This window comes from Sinocyclocheilus grahami, unplaced genomic scaffold, assembly GCF_001515645.1.
Source record: "Sinocyclocheilus grahami isolate Dianchi unplaced genomic scaffold, SAMN03320097.WGS_v1.1 scaffold74.1, whole genome shotgun sequence".
NCBI classification, from domain to species: Eukaryota; Metazoa; Chordata; class Actinopteri; order Cypriniformes; family Cyprinidae; genus Sinocyclocheilus; species Sinocyclocheilus grahami.
The window spans coordinates 3,147,904-3,160,219 of NW_015505253.1; the positions used below are offsets into that span (position 1 = coordinate 3,147,904).

At 33.3% G+C, this 12,316-nt stretch overlaps 1 protein-coding gene across 1 annotated transcript in view; it reads left to right on the forward strand.

Moving 5' to 3' along the window:
- LOC107585759 (long-chain-fatty-acid--CoA ligase 3-like) overlaps positions 1-11,207 on the forward strand; it is a 44,206-nt gene extending 32,999 nt beyond the window's left edge. Inside the window, exons 7-14 of the mRNA XM_016272915.1 lie at positions 707-778; positions 2,863-3,002; positions 3,500-3,672; positions 5,324-5,398; positions 6,908-7,099; positions 7,386-7,500; positions 8,958-9,115; positions 10,046-11,207. Coding sequence (XP_016128401.1) covers positions 707-778; positions 2,863-3,002; positions 3,500-3,672; positions 5,324-5,398; positions 6,908-7,099; positions 7,386-7,500; positions 8,958-9,115; positions 10,046-10,203 — 1,083 coding nt within the window. The 3' untranslated portion in view covers positions 10,204-11,207. The remainder of the gene's footprint in view (positions 1-706; positions 779-2,862; positions 3,003-3,499; positions 3,673-5,323; positions 5,399-6,907; positions 7,100-7,385; positions 7,501-8,957; positions 9,116-10,045) is intronic.
- The last annotated feature ends 1,109 nt before the right edge of the window (positions 11,208-12,316 follow it).

The window sequence follows — 12,316 nt, forward strand, 5'->3', positions numbered from 1 at the left end:
TATATATATATATATATATATATATATATATATATATATATATATATATATATATATTTGTTATATACTGTATATACTAATAACAATAAATATTTCAATTAAAAATTGTATCTTTTATACTAAATATTTTTCTTGTTGCTTTAAATATTTTAATAAATAATAAAATATTATGCCTAAACCACTTAAACATAAAACACAGCTATTAAAACAATTAAAGTAATAATATAAAATAATTTTGGTATAATCAATTTTAGTTACAAATTTCTTAATTTTATATTGTATACATTATCAAATATATAATCAGTCTCTCTCTTTCTCTCTCTATATAAATACATTTAAATTTTTTAAATATTTTAAGGAATAATACAATTTCAGCCTTTTAATGAGACATGTGACTTTGTGATGATGTTTAATACATTGTGTTACTTTGTAATTATTTGTGAAATTTAGCAATTATTTAAAAAATAGTTTCTTCTACAATTTTTTTTCAGTATGATGTCACAATAAGGCACTGCTCTGTAATTACAACTTGATCAACACAGTGATGTCACAATCAAGCATTGAATATCAAATATTGTCAGTGGAAAATGCTGAAACAACAGCAGTACGTAATAGAAAAAATGTGCAGTGCTGTGGGAGTTTCTTATTTTTTGCAACTGTGTTGAGATGAATTAAAACTTTTCTTTTCATTATTTTTACTTTATAGTCCACCAAGATAAAGAAGGGAAGCAAAGGAGACATTAGCGTCCTGCGGCCCACTTTAATGGCAGCAGTACCAGTAAGGCTGAATCTCTCTCTCTGTTTCTCTCTGGGCTTTTGGGGTTGAATGTCAGCGAATGTGATTGTCTGGAATGATTTACAGCTGTAAACAGAACGTGAGAAAGCCCGGTGATGTCACAATCAAGCATTGAATATCAAATATTGTCAGTGGAAAATGCTGAAACAACAGCAGTACGTAATAGAAAAAATGTGCAGTGCTGTGGGAGTTTCTTATTTTTTGCAACTGTGTTGAGATGAATTAAAACTTTTCTTTTCATTATTTTTACTTTATAGTCCACCAAGATAAAGAAGGGAAGCAAAGGAGACATTAGCGTCCTGCGGCCCACTTTAATGGCAGCAGTACCAGTAAGGCTGAATCTCTCTCTCTGTTTCTCTCTGGGCTTTTGGGGTTGAATGTCAGCGAATGTGATTGTCTGGAATGATTTACAGTTGTAAACCGAACGTGAGAAAGCCAGAAGTGGATATCCTTCTGTATCCAGAAGTGGATATCCTTCTGACACACACACGAGTAGTGACTCACACACTGTAGATACACAATTAATAATGTTTAATCACACACACACACACACATTGTAATGGTTCCATAAAACTTCCATAAACACAGCGGCTGAGAGCAGTGGGAGAACATCCGAATCATAAGGGAGCTTTGGAAAAAAAACTCAGAAAGCGCTTCTCCACCCTCCCGTTGTCACATGAGATGTGATTAAATGTGAAGTGGAAAAATGTCAGCAGTAACTCAATTAGAATCAAATCTGTAATCCACTTCCCTTACAAAACAATACTGTGGTGATACCAGATGGTAATGCAGCGGCGCTTTATGTGCCGTTGTGCTGAACGATTACCATATTCATGGTGCTTCAAGGTTTTTCAGAGACTTTTTTTGTGTTTTCTTTTTTCTCTCTCTGGGAGAAGAGGACATTGCTCTGTGCCCACGTGAAGTCAAGGGGTCGTTTTTGTGATGTCATTTCCTGTTTGCCTCATGCATGTCGATTGTATGTCAGTGACTTTGATTTGGTGGATATATACAGTATATATGTATATATCCACCAAATCAAAGTCACTGACATATATATATTTATTTATTTAATATAAAATACATTTAGATATTATTAAAAATAGTCTAAAATGAAATTAATTATTACAATTAAATTAAACCATTAAAATGGAATCCAGAAAAAATTTAAACAGAAAAACACAATTTAGTAAAAATAAACCATAATTTCAGAAAAAAATAAAACACATTTCACAGGGCCTTAATATTGTGATTTTGGTTCAACTTTGAGGGAATTTGGAGGGGAAATAAATCATATATAAAAAAATTAAATATATAAAAATAATCCCACATTTAATATAAATGTTTTTTGTATTTTTATTTAAATATTTTAAGAAAAAAAATTATAAATATTATGCCAGACTATAAAAACAATTAAAATAATAATTATAATATATAAAAGTGTGTGTGTGTACCTGGTATTTATCACGTCATGGGGACCAAATGTCCCCACAAGGATAGTAATACTAGTACATTTTTACCTTGTGGGGACATTTTTGAGGTCCCCATGAGGAAACAAGCTTTATAAATCATACAGAATTAGTTTTTTTGAGAATGTAAAAATGCACAAAGAGGGGTAGGTTTAGGGGTAGGGTTGGTGTAGGGCAATAGCACATACCGTTTGTACAGTATAAAAACCATTCCGCCTATGGAATGTCCCCATAAAACATGGAAACGCAACGTGTGTGTGATTTTAAGAATGTTTTTAAGAACGTTTTGTAATTCATTCATTTTGTAATGTTACGCCACACTACATAACACTCAGCGTTTTAATGAGACTTGTTTCTCCACGATGTCAGGAAACTAGCGATTTCAATTCAGAAATTTTAACCTGGTTGTCAGTCCTGGTTAATTCCAGTCGTTGTATGTATGAAATGCATTTTTAATGTTTTGAAAAGAAATTAATTTATCTGGGAACAAAAAGTTCATGCCATGTCAAAGCGACCAAAAAAACCCACTCATGCCTCAGTGATGTCATCAGGTATGTCTTGGGCTTTTATATGCACATTTCTCTCTGTCTCTGTTTGTAGGAGATAATGGATCGGATCTACAAGAATGTGATGCTGAAAGTGGAGGAAATGAGTGTTTTTCAGAGGACTCTTTTTCTGTTGGCCTACAACTATAAGATGGAGCAGCTTGCGATGGGATACAGCACACCGCTGTGTGACAAGTGCGTCTCACACACACACACGTAATTTGAGTTGAATTACTGAAATAAATGAACTTTTCCACGACATTCTAATTTATTGAGATGCACCTGTACACACTCCATCCCCAGTGTTAGAGAAGCTTCTTTTGCCAATTACAAGCTGCTCATAAGTTAAGTACAGTAAAGCTATTGTTTCAAACTTGAACACATGGATTTAGATTTATATAAGCCTAATATAATGAAAAACATGTACCTTGTATAATTTAATCAGCAGTATGTAGCTAAATATTTATTTCACTATTCTTGGAGTCAAATATTTGAACTGGTTCATTGAAATATCCAAAAAACAACCTGCCAAAATCAATTAGTGTTCTCAATGCTACTCGAAAGAAAGAAGACATTCTAGGAACAGATCATTTGATTATAATTGAATTATCATTGAATAGCATTGCTAATTTTAGTAACTCCTCAACACTGGTTCTCACAGTCCCAACTCTTCATTCTCCTTCTCTCTCCAGACTGGTCTTCCAGAAGGTTCGGGCGTTGTTAGGTGGCCGTTTGCGGGTGTTATTGTCAGGCGGAGCACCTCTGTCTGCCACAACCCAGCGGTTCATGAACATCTGCTTCTGCTGTCCTGTAGGACAAGGCTATGGCCTCACGGAGACCTGCGGCGCTGGGACCATCAGCCAGCGTGAGATTCACACCCTCATTCAGCATTTCAAATATTATGCACTTTTTCATAATCTAAACTAGCATCCAAAAGTTTGGGGTCTGTAAGAAGAAATTAATATTTTTGTTCATCAAGGATGCATTAAACTGATCAAGTGACAGTGAAGACATTTATAATCTTACAAAAGATTTATTTTGAATTTTCTATTCATCAAAGAGTCTTTCACAAAAATATGAAGCAGCACAACTGTTTTTAATATTGATAATAATCACAGATGTTTCTTGAGCAGCAAATCAGCCAGGCTGGAGTGATGATGCTGCTGAAAATTTAGATTTGCATCACATGAATAAATTACATTTGACAATTTATTCTCATAGAAAACAGTAAAAGATTATTACAATTTAAATAAGTCTGCTTGGTGAGCAGAAGAGGCTTCTTTACAAAACTTTTGAACAGTAGTGTATCCAAATGGTAATTCTTTGATCTAGGCAGATATCTTTTTTTAAACAATGGGAAAGTAGTTTATTTTGTTGTTTTGTGTTGCTTCATAAAAGTTTGTTGCAAAAATTGTGTTTTTGGGGGATGCATTAAACTGATCAAGTGACAGTGAAGACATTTATAATCTTACAAAAGATTTATTTTGAATTTTCTATTCATCAAAGAGTCTTTCACAAAAATATGAAGCAGCACAACTGTTTTTAATATTGATAATAATCACAGATGTTTCTTGAGCAGCAAATCAGCCAGGCTGGAGTGATGATGCTGCTGAAAATTTAGATTTGCATCACATGAATAAATTACATTTGACAATTTATTCTCATAGAAAACAGTAAAAGATTATTACAATTTAAATAAGTCTGCTTGGTGAGCAGAAGAGGCTTCTTTACAAAACTTTTGAACAGTAGTGTATCCAAATGGTAATTCTTTGATATAGGCAGATATCTTTTTTAAACAATGGGAAAGTAGTTTATTTTGTTGTTTTGTGTTGCTTCATAAAAGTTTGTTGCAAAAATTGTGTTTTTGGTGCATTTTCACTCTATGAACAGTTTGTAAATAGAACAGGTGTTAAAAGCACACAATCATGGATATTAAAATGCACACACGTGAAAAATACACTCCCATACACCATCGCTCATATAAAGCTCACATTTTACAATGCAAGCGAGCAAAACTATATTGTTCTGTTCTAATCAATAAAACTGGGTGGAAAATGATCATGCAAACTAAATTAGTTTTTTGGTGCAAAGAAAAACCTGTGGACCTGAGAGTCCAAACAAATCATGATATGACCGCTTTAATATGCAAACCGATTATACATATTTAAAATAATTGTTAATGAGAAAATTATATTAACAAATGTCCAGGCAAATGAAACTAGGTCACGAACTCAATGTCCTGATCCTCAGTAGCCACAGAAGAAACATTAACATGAACATTTGTGGAGGACAGCTGCCTTGTAAAATGATTGAGGTTTGTGTTCTCAGAGGAATCAGTGGTGGAACAGTGCGAACAGATGGTGACTCCTGAAATATGACTTTTTTTTTAAAGAAGAAATAAAACATTTTCTGCTATGGAAATAATTACATAACTGTGCCCTTACAGCCAGTAGATAGACTTATTGTCTGCGTGCGTGTGTTTGTGTGTGCGTGCGCGTGTGCATGTGTGTGTGTAGTTTGGGATTACAGTACAGGACGAGTTGGCGCTCCGCTGGTTTGCTGTGAAATTCAGCTGAAGGACTGGATAGAGGGTGAGTGTGATACACACATATATCTGCTCTTATAAAAACACTGTCATGGACGTTTACCTATTCATCAGGCGATATGTCTGGAGGTTTGCTACGCAGAGAGAAAGATCAGCAAAACAAAAGAGAAGGAAGTGGAAAAAAGCATTAAAGGTAGTTTGTGACCTTTTAAGGAAGACACTTTGAGATTAAGTATTCCTCTCCTATTTCTGGAGAGATCAGCTTTGTTCTGTACATGATACACAGTAACTAAATGTCTATTTGAAAACGCATTAAATTATTATCCACAGCTCTCATTACAAAGAAAAGTCCCAAACATTATATAATGGTATTATTATAAAACCATTAGAATGAGAGGCCATGTGTCACGTAATCTCCAAAGCATCATTGTAAGCAAGTGGAGACTATCTATCTATATATACATCTATCTATCTATATATATATATATATACTGTTAACTAATATTTGCCAGCTACTAACTGTTAGCTAAGATATCCATTAGCAGAACTGCCCTTGTGAAAAAGTTTTAAAAAAAAACTTATTACAGAAATAATATACTTAAAGGGAATATATTTATACTTACTGAATCTTACTGTTTTCAGAATCTAAATGAACGTATCGTATTATAAAAAATATATTATAGTTGAAATGTATACATGATGCAATTAGCTGAAGTAGTACTTAAATACATATTTATATGTAATTACATTATTTTTTTAAATATATTGTTAAAGTGTACTGCTGGATGCACTGGCAAACATTTATGGTATACTAAAATCTAAAGTATTATATATTGAATTATTATATGTTAATTGTATTGTATATGTTTTTAAATATTGAATTATATAGTGAAACTTGTATGTCATGTATTTAAATATATTTATAATGAAACATCTGTAATGATTAGGTTGCAATTTAATACATTTATTTATATATACAGTGTATATATATATACTGTATACTATATTCTTTCAAGGTTTGAAGTACACCATAAGAGCGCATTCAATACAATTAAGCACATTCGTTTCACACTAGTATAATGAAACATCTGTAATGATTAGGTTGCAATTTAATACATTTATTTATATATACAGTGTATATATATATATATATATATATACTGTATACTATATTCTTTCAAGGTTTGAAGTACACCATAAGAGCGCATTCAATACAATTAAGCACATTCGTTTCACACTAGTCTATACACATTTTCTGCTAATTTTTAGTCTTTCAACCACCACTGTTCATGGAAACCGCCCTAAAACTGTGATTGGTCCCTTTACATGTCAATCAGATCTCTTCCTGTCTAAATAAGCAGTTCTTGGCCAGAAGCTGCCATGTGGACCAAATCATATGTCCTTATGACAAAGGTTTGACTATACAAGACTAAAATAACACTGACTTATGGCTTAATAACCTCCGGGTTTACAGAACCCTACTGTTGCGCTTTATACAGTTTAAACCATTTCCTGTCTCTCTTTTTGTGTCTTAATGCAATCTGTGTGTATCTAGGTGGATATCACAGCACGGACTGGCCTTGTCCGCGAGGGGAGATTCTGGTCGGTGGGCCCAACGTAACAATGGGTTACTACAAGAACAAACAGAAGAACAGTGAGGACTTCTTCATGGATAAGAAAGGCCAGCAGTGGTTCTGCACCGGAGACATTGGCGAGTTTCATGGAGACGGCTGTCTGAAGATTATCGGTGAGAGAGATTGGCCAGAACATTGTAAAGATAGCACGTTTTGGCAGGAGCAAGCGAATGGAAGTCCCCTCTCCTTTACGATAAAACGTGTTAGTCCTGTACTTCCTGTAAATGACGCATCTCGCTGTCAACTTATTTCCGTAAGGGCAGCGATAAGAACTCAAAGAAAGCAGGATACACTCCAAAAGGGAGAGAAAGAGAAACTTCCTGTAGCACAACCTCACATACACATCTGATGAAATATGGTTAATATTTGCATATGTGTGTGTATGTGTTTGCATGTTAGACCGTAAGAAAGACCTGGTGAAGCTTCAAGCGGGAGAATACGTGTCTCTGGGAAAAGTGGAGGCCGTTTTGAAAAACTGCCCACTTGTTGACAACATCTGTGCCTATGCCAACAGGTGCCGACACAAAGCACAACCTGTACTGCACTAACAAAAAGACCCTCAACATATGTTACACTACTAACAAATGACATAATATGTTATCAAAATCCCTTCTATATTTCACACACAACAGCTTTAATGTTACCCAAATTCACTCGGTTGATATCTAAAGCTCTTTATTCTATATCCTAGAAAGCATTTTGTTCGGATGTCAACAGCTGCAATTATATAGCAGGGTCACCAAATCTGTTGCCCCTCTAACTTCTATATGTCATAACTGTGCAGTGCTTTAATTAGGGTGGAAAAATGTAAACAAATTTCTGCTGTGGTCTAGTGACCTATGATTAAATTTTGGATGACAGTGAGTCTATCGATAGAGATTTTGCTATATTGACATGTATTAAATATAATTTTCATATAAGAATTTATATTAAAATCTTAAACTTTCAAAAACATTTTAATAAAATATATTGTTATATTTTTAAATATATGTGACCCTGGACCACAAAACCAGTCATAAGTGTCAATTTCACTAAGTGTCAATAATCTAAAAGCTGAATAAATAAGCTTTCCGTTGATGTATGGTTTGTTAGGATAGGACAATATTTGGCTGAGATACAACTATTTGAAAATCTGGAATCTGAGGGTGCAAAAAAATCTAAATATTGAGAAAATCGCCTTTAAAGTTGTCCAAATGAAGTTCTTAGCAATGCATATTACAAATCAAAAATTAAGTTAATACATTTACAGTAGGGAATTTACAAAATATCTTCATGGAACATGATCTTTACTTAATATCCTAATGATTTTTGGCATAAAAGAAAAATCAATAATTTTGGCCCATACAATGTTTTTTGGGCTATTGCTACAAATATACCCCAGCGACTTAAGACTGCTTTTGTGCTCCAGGGTCACATATAAAAAAATCTTAAACAGCTCAAAAGCATTTTTAAATATAAAAGTATTTATTGTTATATTTAAAAAAAATGTGTAATAACAAAAAAAAAACATTTTATAAAAATACTTTATATATTAACTCATAATAAAATACATTATAATATAAATATATTATTATAACAAATAAATTATTAGAATAAAACAACAAACATTTGAAATGAAAATATGAAGAAAAAAATATGAATCACTGCTCTTAACTGAATAATTTTAGTGGAATTAATAAGAATCAATGTTTATTTAATTAATGCATCAAAAACTATGTAGTGTTTTATACTGTTAATTTCTTTTGTGTCTTATTTGTATTGTATTTGTTTATTTGCTTTTTTTATTTTTTATTTTTAAATCGCAAAGATAAAATAAAATGTCATGATTTATATCGTTATCCTGAAATAAAATACTCATGTCATGAAATAAAAATTTGGTCATATCATCCACCCCTAACACGACACATTTGTAATCAACTCTGCTGAATACACCCACAAATAATTTTAGTCCAACCTCTTCCTGTTTTCCAGTGATGAGTCTTATGCGATTGGCTTTGTGGTGCCCAATCAGAAGCAGCTTCGGGCACTGGCTGAGAGGAAGTGTGTCAGAGGTTTGTGGGAGGAGCTCTGTAACAACCCCGTCATCGAGGAGGAGGTGCTTAAAGTCATCACAGAAACAGCACTGACAGGTGAAACACAGTTTGGATTAGCGTACTATCATACTACTCAAACTATTTCTGCTGTATCTACAGGGTTTCTGCAGGTCCTAACACATATTAATTCATCCTTCCACAAATTAAGACCGTAAAAAGATCTTAAAGCAAGGCACATTCTTAAATTCATAAAGTTATAGCATTAAATCTTGCATGTATGGCAGAAAAAGAATATTTTCCTCAGAATTTTTGTCTTGTTTTCCAATACAAATACCTAAACACTTTTAATTCAAGATACATTCACTTGTGATGCAAAATTAAGATATGAAGTATTCATTTTGCATCTCAAGAAATTGAACAAAATGAAGTGAATTTATTCTTAAACGACAGCAAATATCTGTCAGATATTTGCCAATGGGCTCAGGGAAAGTTTTCTGAGCCCATTGGCATATGTTTGTTCTTTCTAATCATAAACTCACTTCATTTTGATCAGTTTCTGAGAAAACAAGACTTCTTACCATTATGTAATTTTGCTTCTCAAGTAAATGTATCTTAATTTAAGAATCTTTAGACATTTACACTGGAAAACAAACACTTTTTGCAGCGTAATCAGAAGTGCAGTAAAAGTTATATCCATAGTTTAGTGTTTGGGAGCAGAGCTATTCAAGCCTTAAGATAATTATTTATTTACTGTACTTATTTTTAATTAAAAAGTAGCAGATTTGTTGGAAGTTGTATTTTTAAACTTTGAAGTGTTGCTAATACAACTCCCTAGAGACATTTACATTTAGATAACATATTGACATACTGTTTTCTTTTTGGTTTATTAGTTGGTTTATTATTTAATCGTTTAAGCTAGAAATGTTACTTGTATTCCTATGGAAGAAAGTTTATATCATGCACATTTGTTCTGCTTCCTACTCTTGAGTTTAGTTGATTCATTTCCTGTTCCTGTGTATTTAACAGCCCAATTAGAAAGATTCGAGATCCCACGGAAGATCCGGCTGAGCGTTGAGCCCTGGACCCCAGAGACCGGCCTGGTTACAGACGCTTTTAAACTCAAACGAAAGGAGCTAAAATCTCACTACCAGAACGACATTGAGAGGATGTATGGTGCCAAATAGAGCCAAACCACTGCTGATTCGACAAAACCACTAGACAGGCAAGAAAATGTACTTATCTCACTATAGCAACCTCCAATCAGGATGGAGATTTCCAATGGACGTTACAGACATGAACATAATCGTTTGGAAATGTTTTCATACAGTGTGATGACCAACAATCACAACCAGCAGTACTTAAAATTGCCAAGAGTGATGTTAGCCATGCTAACTTCTGCCAGACTTAGCTGCTAAATTAAAGCTGTTAAATCCCTTCCAAATACACACATGCTCTCCAAAACCCTGCAATGTCAACAAATCAGAAGTGAAATAACTGAAAAGCAAAAAGGTTCAGTGCTGTTACATGCATCCAAATAATCCAATAATAATGGCTCAATCAGACTGAAAACCTTCATGTAAACACCTCGATTGAGCCGACTGAGCTTGATCCAAATAACATTTCGATCAGATTGAAATAGGTGGTGTAGACCTAAAAAAAATCTGTTAAATCGGAAAAAATTCAGATGATCAGATTCAAAAATAGCTTGCACATTTGTGCAATGCAGAGAAGTGTTTTACGTCATACAAACGTGTTTATTCATGTGTCACATTTAATGAACTGGTCAGTTGAGGAGACAGAATATGTGCTAACAATATTTGCTAAAAAACAGTTCTAACATGTCAGTTTTTGTTTTAGAAATCAAGGCAAAAACTGCAATTATGCTTGCTGCACAAAAGATTAGTGCATGTAAACATACTTAATGTGATTTCTCAGGACATTTTTATGCATGTTATTCCCCAAAAAAGCTTTATCATGGCTTTAAATCTCCAAAAGTCAGTTTCACAGTAGGTCAATCTCGCTCTGTGTCGCACTTAACTGTCCCAGTTCTTGTTGATCCCCATACACAAACGATGCATTATGGGATGTTTTTCTAATCTTACATTCTCATTGAAACCTTCAGGTTCAAACAAATACAACTCGTAGATATCTTTAATGAAACTCTTCCAGCATCAGTTTACATCAGCAATGTTCTCTCCAAACACATCTGGAATACTAAAACCATTATCTTTTTTTCAATCTTTCCGTAACCTTCTTTTAATACTGTCAGAAGGAGACCAATGATCTAGAAAAATCTAATATATTTAAGCTTAATTTATTGTTGCAATAATTAGCTTTATTTAAATATAAGAACTTGCTTAGTGGAGAGTATGAAATCCCCAAAGCATTTCTGCTCATTGGATGATTCCGATTGATGTTCCAGGACTGGAATGTTCCTATTGGGTGACTGTATAATTATACTAATATAAACCATTCAAACAGTTCCATTTAACTTTTTGACATGATTTCGCTCATTTCAGGGAGGTTTTCCACTCTTTGTCTATAGACAAACTGACATTGTCAGTTGAGCAAGTTGAACTGTTTCATTTAGAAATAAAGAAGAGACCAGATAAGGCTTGATGCAAATGGAGGTGTAAATTCTTAAGATCAGGGAATCAAGGTTTGGCTGGTTAGCTTAACTAACTAGTCTGTGTTTTTGGTCAAATAGGCAAAATGTATACTCAGTTGAAGGCCATTCAAAATCTATGGAAGCCGTTTCCACCACTGAATAAAAAAAACAAACAAGGTAATTGCGACTTTTTTCTCTCACAATTCTGACTTTTTTTTTTCTCTCACAATTACAGAATTGTGTGATACAAACTCGCAATTCTGACTTTTCTCAGATTTGTGAGACATAAACTTGCAATTGCAAGTTATAAAGTCAAAATTGTAAGATATATATATATATAAACTCTCAATTCTGACTTTTTACTCACAACTGCAAGTTATACAATCCAATTCTGAGGAGAAAAAAAGACAATTTTCTTACAATTGTTCCAACTCTCATGAGTTTATATCTTGCAATTCTGACTTTATTTCTCAGAATTGCAAGTTTATATCACACAATTCTGAGATAAAAGTCATAATTACGATCTTTATTTTTTTATTCCATAAAAAACAGCCATGTATTCTGAAATAAACAGAATATAAAATGACAAAAAAATTCAGTGTATTGTATTAGATGTTCTATCTTTTTGGCAGGCTTTTAACAATGGGGAAAAATATCTATTTTTCTCTCTCTTCTGCAGAGAGCACTAA